Source organism: Labrus mixtus, chromosome 22 (genome assembly GCF_963584025.1).
Source record: "Labrus mixtus chromosome 22, fLabMix1.1, whole genome shotgun sequence".
NCBI lineage: Eukaryota > Metazoa > Chordata > Actinopteri > Labriformes > Labridae > Labrus > Labrus mixtus.
In genome coordinates, this window is record NC_083633.1 from 21,367,564 (window position 1) to 21,375,063 (window position 7,500).

The 7,500-nt window shown below is 41.9% G+C and overlaps 2 protein-coding genes across 2 annotated transcripts in view; both read right to left on the bottom strand.

Annotated features, from left to right (window-relative positions):
* The window catches only part of nots (nothepsin), a 6,380-nt gene extending 5,881 nt beyond the window's left edge, over positions 1-499 (bottom strand). The window contains exon 1 of the mRNA XM_061029481.1: positions 1-499. This exon is cut by the window's left edge and continues 578 nt beyond it. The gene's annotated coding sequence lies outside the window, so the exon portion shown is untranslated.
* Positions 500-637: 138 nt separating this feature from the next.
* Positions 638-6,063, bottom strand: cct2 (chaperonin containing TCP1, subunit 2 (beta)). Its single transcript, XM_061029479.1, has 16 exons — positions 5,919-6,063; positions 4,917-4,991; positions 4,747-4,812; positions 4,473-4,584; positions 4,295-4,371; positions 4,095-4,207; positions 3,813-4,015; positions 3,637-3,737; positions 2,862-2,989; positions 2,592-2,695; positions 2,226-2,345; positions 2,013-2,141; positions 1,476-1,579; positions 1,294-1,393; positions 999-1,140; positions 638-908 (listed from the first exon to the last, which is right to left on the bottom strand). Exons 1-16 carry the CDS (start codon positions 6,024-6,026, stop codon positions 878-880), a joined length of 1,713 nt encoding a protein of 570 aa, XP_060885462.1. The 5' UTR covers positions 6,027-6,063; the 3' UTR covers positions 638-877.
* Between the last annotated feature and the right edge of the window lie 1,437 nt (positions 6,064-7,500).

Genomic DNA, 7,500 nt, shown 5'->3' on the forward strand with positions numbered 1-7,500 from the left:
TGGTGGAATGAACTTCCAAACTCCATGTGATCTGCAGAGTCCCTCTGCACCTTTAAGAAAAAGCTAAAGACCCAGCTCTTTCATGAATACCTACTAACTTAATGATGATGGTCTCCATATTATTGATGATGATGATGATGGTAATGACGATGGTTTTTGTTTGATAACGACGACTTATAAGATGGTTTCTATACTGATTAGAGCTCTCAAGAACTGCCCTCAATGTTGTGCTTTGCCTCTGGTCACTTCCTGTCAGCACCTGTGTGTCCAATCAGACTCAAAGCTGATCGTTTGCTCTTACTGACATTGTTCCCTTTTTTCTAGATCCTTGCTTGTGTTGTTCTTACTCTCTGATGTACGTCGCTTTGGATAAAAGAGTCTGATAAGTGAATTGTAGAATTGTTTTGATTGAGAGCCCCCTGGTGGAGGAAACTACATACTGTGTCTACCAAAAGGTCTGTCCCTAAACATGAACATCAGACTTCTGCGTTTGTTTTAGAACTCGACATTCTTCTGGTCGCAGAGAAAGTGACTTTGCTCTTTCCTCGTAGACTTGAATACGGTTGGATTTTCTTTTTTTGTGGAGGGGTGCAAAAACAAACCAGTGAATGAATAAAGACATCAATAAAACCCACTGTTGAGGATTGGTTCATTTATTTCAATAAACAAAACAAACAACATCCAAATGTCCGTCCTAAGCGGTGTCGTAACAAAGCGGCTAACGTTAGCCTGTTAGCTTGTTAGCACCGTGCAGTGCTTCAGCAGAGAGTCTGACAGAGAAAAAAAACAAACAGCGGAGCGTTTTCTTAAACTTGAGCTACACAGAGGTGATAAATAACAAAACTGATCCCCTCCCCCGTTTCATCATCCTGGTCCTCTAGCAGGGGTGATGGTCGGGGACTCTCTTCCTGCAAAACAAAAACCAGGAAGTTAAAAACAAAACAAAAACAGAAAATTATGCCGTGTATATAAAAGGTGAGCCGGTGTGCTGCACTGACCTGGGAGCAGATTTAATGATGTTGTCCACTCTCAGGATCATCTCTGCAGCTTCTGACGCGCTCAGCAGCACCTGACGCTTCACCTGGAACGACTCTGTGATCCCCAGCTCCACCATGCTGCCCACCGTGCCTTCATTCATGTCTGAGGGAGTCAAACGCACGCCGTCAAACAAACTCTCACATGAAGCCTGAAGAACTTTTGGTGGATTGTTGCTGTGGACCGTTTTATTGATTGGATTTAATATATTTAAGACTTTTATATTCTCTAGCTTCTCTCTCAAAGTTTTGTTCTCACTCAGGCCGTAGGTGGTCTTGTTCTCCATGTGTGCAGCTCTCAGTTGAGCCACCAGGTCGGCGCTGTCGTACCCGGCGTTGTCTGCGATGATGGTCGGCAGCTGGAGGATAAAACAACAGTTCAATACAAAGTGAACACTACAGAGATGTAAAGATCCTCTGACACAGAGCAGAGCGTCTCACCATCATCAGAGCCTTTGCAAACGACTCCATGGCAACCGCCTCCTTTCCTGGCGTCCTATTGGCCAGATCAGTCACAACCTTGGCCATCAGCATCTCAGAGCAGCCTAACAGCGAGAGTATCATATCAACACACATACAGTATTTGTTCATGTCCATATATCCCCAAATGGATTTTTATTAGCAAAGACCGACTTTAGGTTTTACAGGTTCCTCTATGACCCCTACGTTATTACTTTGTCCCTGAACACACCATATTCACAACTCTCCACCATAGTGTCATCACATTACACTGTTTTTTTTTTTTTAAATGTCCCTGAACACACCACAGTGTTTTTTTTAAGTTCTTGAACACATCACATAAGCTTCTTAAATGCACCTGAACGCACCGTCCAGTATTTAAACCTGACCGGTTGGATTACGGTTTAATGCCTGATTACCCGACCTGACTTTGATCCATGCCCAGATGAACAACAATTAACATGTTTCTGTGTGTGTGTGTGTGTGTGTGTGTGTGTGTGTGTGTGTGTGTGTGTGTACCTCCTCCGTAGATGGTGCGTGGCTCCTTCACAGTCTGAGCTAACACACACAGAGCGTCGTGCAGCGAGCGCTCCGCCTCGTCCAGAATCTGCTGAGTGGCTCCTCGCAGGATGATGGTGCACGCCTCACCTGAGGGGGGGGAAGAGGGTGAGGATCCCGCCTCACTGAGACCTGAGTGTTAAAGTGTGTGTGTGTGTGTGTGTGTGTGTGTACCCATGGCGACTCCAGAGAAGTGGATGAGCGTGTCCTCTCCGATCATCACCTCCTCGATCAGTTTGCAGTGTCCCAGTTTGACGAGCTCGGGGTGGTCGAAGGTCGAGGTGATTTCTCCTCCTGGTCACACAAACACAAAGATCAACATGTTTACGACGCTCGTGAACTTGCACGCCGAAAAGACGGAAAAAACAACCGACAAATATTACAGATTAAGTGTCAGGAATAAAAGACAGAAATCATCTGAGTCCAGGGAGACTGTCTGAAATCGTCATGGCAACAAACATTAAATTGACTGTGAAAAGGGACTGAGAAAAAAAGGAGATAAAAATAGAGCTGTGTGTGTGTTTGTGTGTGTGTGTGTACCTGTGACCAGAGCGAGGCGCTCGACGCCGGCAAAGTCGGCGTGTTCGATGGCCATGACTCCGGCGCGAGCGAAGAGCTGCTCGGGATAATTATAGATCAGCTGTCTGAGGAGACAAAGAGAGGAGACGATCAGTCGACACAGAGCAGCAGCGCCCTCACCTGGACACTTTGATCACCTGCATACTTCAGGATTAAACACGTGGAGGTTATTCACCGCCGCCAGGGCCCCAACGACCCGTCAGCAGGAAGTGTGTGAACGCTCGCTCGTACCTGTTGATGAAGCAGTTGATTCCGTGTTTCAGGATTCGATCGACCTTCTCCTTCATCTTCTCTTTCTCTGCCAGTTCGATCTCTGCGACCTTCGCCGTCGAGTCGACTCGAACCCTGGAGCCAAAGATCTGAAACACACACACACACACACACAGACACACACACAGAGACACACACACACACACACAGACACACACACAGACACACAGGATTTTGAAGTGTCATGAGTACCACTGAAGTTTTCTGCTGACGTGTCTCTGTGTGTGTGTGTGTGTATGTATGTGTGTGTGTGTGTGTGTGTGTGTGTATGTATGTGTGTGTGTGTGTATGTATGTATGTGTGTGTGTGTGTGTATGTATGTATGTGTGTGTGTGTGTGTATGTATGTATGTGTGTGTGTGTGTGTATGTATGTATGTGTGTGTGTGTATATGTGTGTGTATGTATGTGTATGTGTGCGTATGTGCGTGTGTGTGTGCGTATGTGTGTGTGTGTATGTATGTGTGTGTGTGTATATGTGTGTGTATGTATGTGTATGTATGTGTGTGTGTGTATATGTGTGTGTATGTATGTGTATGTATGTGTGTGTGTGTATATGTGTGTGTATGTATGTGTATGTATGTGTGTGTGTGTATATGTGTGTGTGTGTATGTGTGTGTGTGTGTGTGTATGTATGTGTGTGTGTGTATATGTGTGTGTATGTATGTGTATGTGTGTGTGTGTGTGTGTGTGTGTGTGCGTATGTGCGTGTGTGTGTGCGTATGTGTGTGTGTGTACCTTGATCTTGTCAGTGTCCATGCCCGTGTTGGCGATCAGGATGTTGACGTTCTCGATCCTCTTCGGTTGGTTCACTCCGATCTTCTTGTCCAATAGGAAACCTTTAAAAAGAGAAACACGTTACAGCAGCCAATCAGAGGTCAGCCTGGTGGTCGTGACATCACTTCCTCTCTCACCTTCGTCCAGGTACGAGTCGATGAGTCCTCCTCCGAGCTTCTTGATGATGTGGATGGCCTCGAGGTTCCCGGAGCCCTTCAGCCTCATGACGGCGCTCACCGCCAGCTTGGCGAAGTGATCTTTGTGATGAGTCAGCAGTTTGGAGGAGAGCGTCGTGCGGGCGATGTTCAACAGGTCCTCCTGGAAACGGCTCATGTCGTTGCTATGGAAACAGAAGGATAGAGTTACAGACGGGAGCGTTGGTAACATGTTATTCATTGATACGTTTTAAACGGTCTCACCTGTGGTCGACGGCGGCCTCCCTCAGAGCGTCTCGGGCGACCTCCGTCGCCTTCCTCCAGCCGCAGATGATGGTCTGCGGGTGAATCTTCTTGGCGATGAGAAGCTCCGCCTCCTGCGATACAAAGAATCACGGTTAAAATAAGCAGCTACGCGTGTCGTCTGGTTGGTTTGAAAATAAAGTCCAGAGTGTTTTTTTTACCCGGAGCAGCTCAGCGGCGAGCACGGTGACCGAGGTCGTCCCGTCTCCGACTTCATCGTCCTGAACCTTCGACATGTCTGCAGACACGGGCGGAGTTTAACGTTTAACTTCAGTAACGTTTCTTTGATTCCTGCGTCACGCGTCCTGACCAGACACTTTGACCTGCAGCTTTACTCACCGACTAAGACTTTGGCGGCGGGGTTGTCGACGCCGATGGCTTTCAGGATGGTCGCTCCGTCGTTGGTCACCGTGACTGAACCCTCCTTTCCTCCGCCCAGCAGGATCTTATCCTGAAACGGATCACGTCAAGAAAACTTGAGATGGGCGCAGGAGGCGGGGCCACGTTTGAATGTTGTGTTTACATTTCTAGTGACTCCATCTTTAAGTTTTAACGGTCACATTTAAACTTTAATTATCTGTATAATAATCAGATCGTTGTGAACAGGACTCACCATCCCTTTGGGGCCCAGAGTGCTCTTCACCAGATCTCCGATGGCGATGGCGCCAATAAAGGACGACTGCAGAGAAAACACACCAGAACAGAAAATGTCAGATAACGTTCAGAGGTTCTTTTATTATAAAGAATAAAATAAAAACCTGAAGATAAGTTGGACAAACTCACCAGTCGTGCAGTCTCAGCCTTCTCCTCATCAGCTCCATGTCTGAAGATGTTGATCGGGGCCATTGATAAGGACGCCTGCAGAGAGACAGCGACAAACATCCCATCAATTAAAACCACATTTATACACAAACAGAATATAAAGAATGTGTCAGTGTTGAATTTCTGTTAGTGTTCATCAAGCTCTAAATGTGTGCTTTGTGATGTTTGACATTAAATGTATTTCAGCTTCATCATCTACATTTCGTCTTTATTTCTCAACATCTTATTTTTATTTAAATATTGCAACTTCACTTTAGTTTGTTCAACATTTTAACATTTAAGTGCGTAAAAATCTTCCTCCCATCATTATTTATCCTCTTCCGTACGCAGTTTAGCGTTTAGCTTTTTTTTCCGAGAGTCAGTGAACGCAGCATCAGCGGAGCCCCGCCCCTTTCATCCTGGAAACCGCTAGAAGCTTTGGACCAAATTTAATCGTAAAATCTTTAAAAGACATCACAAACTGATGTCTGCAGTGAATTAAATGTTAATAATATGTAGTTATAGCAGTTATATGTTGATGTTCTTAAACTGTTTTTAAATATTTTGTATATTTTGTTTAGTCATGTCCATCGTGACAGCCTCAAAGCCTTTATCACATGCTAACTATGCTAACAGGTTCTCTCGGCTATAAAGACGAATTACAAACAAATAATTAATCCATAAACATAACAGTGAATATGATTCTAGCTTTATCAGACCGGACAGCTTCATTAGAGTCAGTGAATAATCACACAAACAGCCTGACGCAGAAAGCTAAGCTGCTAACGGATTCATACAGCCCATGTGCTGCTCACCGGTTAGCATGATGAGCTAACTGAAAGCTAACAGGACGCTAACAATAAGACGCACGAGCTCTGAAGTATTCAACAGATTCTCTGTGCGCGTGCTGTCACTTAGAAATATAAAGAAGAATCCTGAATGTTTAAATCTGTTCAAAAAGAGCAGAATTAACTAAAAACTCACCATGATGTCTGATTCAGGGCTGAAGCTCTGCACGCACACAGAAGAAGGGCTGGGCAGGACAGTGACGCAGTTACGTAAAAACGTAATGCTGCGTTTGAGGTACAGCATGGAAAACAGGCTGTTCCTCTTATTGAAATATATATATACATATATATATGTATGTATACATATATATATATATACATATATATGTATACATATATATATGTGTGTATATATATGTATACATATATACACACACATATATGTATACATATATATGTGTGTATATATATGTGTGTATATATGTATATATATATACACACACATATATGTATACATATATGTATATATGTATACATATATGTATATATGTATACATATATACATATATATGTGTGTATATATATATATGTGTATATATACACATAAATACATGTATATATATACATATATATGTATATATACATATATACATATATGTGTATATATATACATATATGTATATATGTATATATATACATATATATGTATATATATGTATATATACACACACATAAACATATATATGTATATATATATATGTTTTTGTGTATATATATATGTTTATATATATACACACATACATAGATATATGTGTGTGTGTATATATATATACACACACACACACATATATATATACACACATATGTATATATATACATATATGTGTGTGTATATATATGTTTATATATATATATACACACACATATATATGTATATATGTGTGTGTATATATATGTGTGTGTATATATATGTTTATATATATATACACACACATACAGTATATATGTATATATGTGTGTGTATATATATGTGTGTGTATATATATGTGTGTGTATATATATGTGTGTGTATATATATGTTTATATATGTAAATTAAGGTCTGAAATTATAATAAATAAACTTAAACTAACAAACAAGCTTTAAAAACGAATTCAAACTAAAGTAAAATGTAAAAGTCACTAGTCACTGTAAAGCACTTTGTGCAACATCATTATTGTGTGAAAAATGTTTTACAAATAAAGTGTTTATGAGGTCATTAAACAACCACACAGAGTCCAGACTGAGGACGTTCATTTATTCAGAGTAAAGATCAATCAGGTAGACAGACCTGTACACAGACTGTTTCCTGTCTTCATTATTTATTATTCATTCAAATCTGTTCTTGTACGTTTCTTGTTCAGACTGTTCTACAGATATGTGGGTTTTTTTACAAATAGAAACAGCAACGACCAAAGTGAGGATATTAATTTTAATGAACAGATTAAAAAAACAAACAAATCATTTCCTCTTTTTCAGGCCCCGCCTCCTGCCCCTTTGATTGGCAGCTTGGACAGGAAGGCAGTAGATGTGCATGGGAAACTTCCTGAAGTAGCTGCTGACCCACGGCCTGTGGAAGAAACAGAAAACACCTGAACGCCACATCTCATGGTAGAAAAACACAATCACAGGACGGCGTTGTGTTGACACTTTTTGGGTAAAATCAAAGCGAGCGGCGTTGGTTTACTTGGTGACTCTCTGGCCGAGGCTCAGGAAACACAGGTTTGTTCTCAGCAGTTTG

Coding starts and splice junctions, on each gene's coding strand:
- cct2 (XM_061029479.1), bottom strand. CDS start 6,026: ATGCTGTACCTCAAACGCAGCATTACGTTTTTACGTAACTGCGTCACT. Junction 4,992..5,918: donor GCCCTGAATCAGACATCATG/GTGAGTTTTTAG, acceptor GTCTCTCTGCAG/GCGTCCTTATCAATGGCCCC. Junction 2,142..2,225: donor CTTCTCTGGAGTCGCCATGG/GTACACACACAC, acceptor CCCCCCCCTCAG/GTGAGGCGTGCACCATCATC.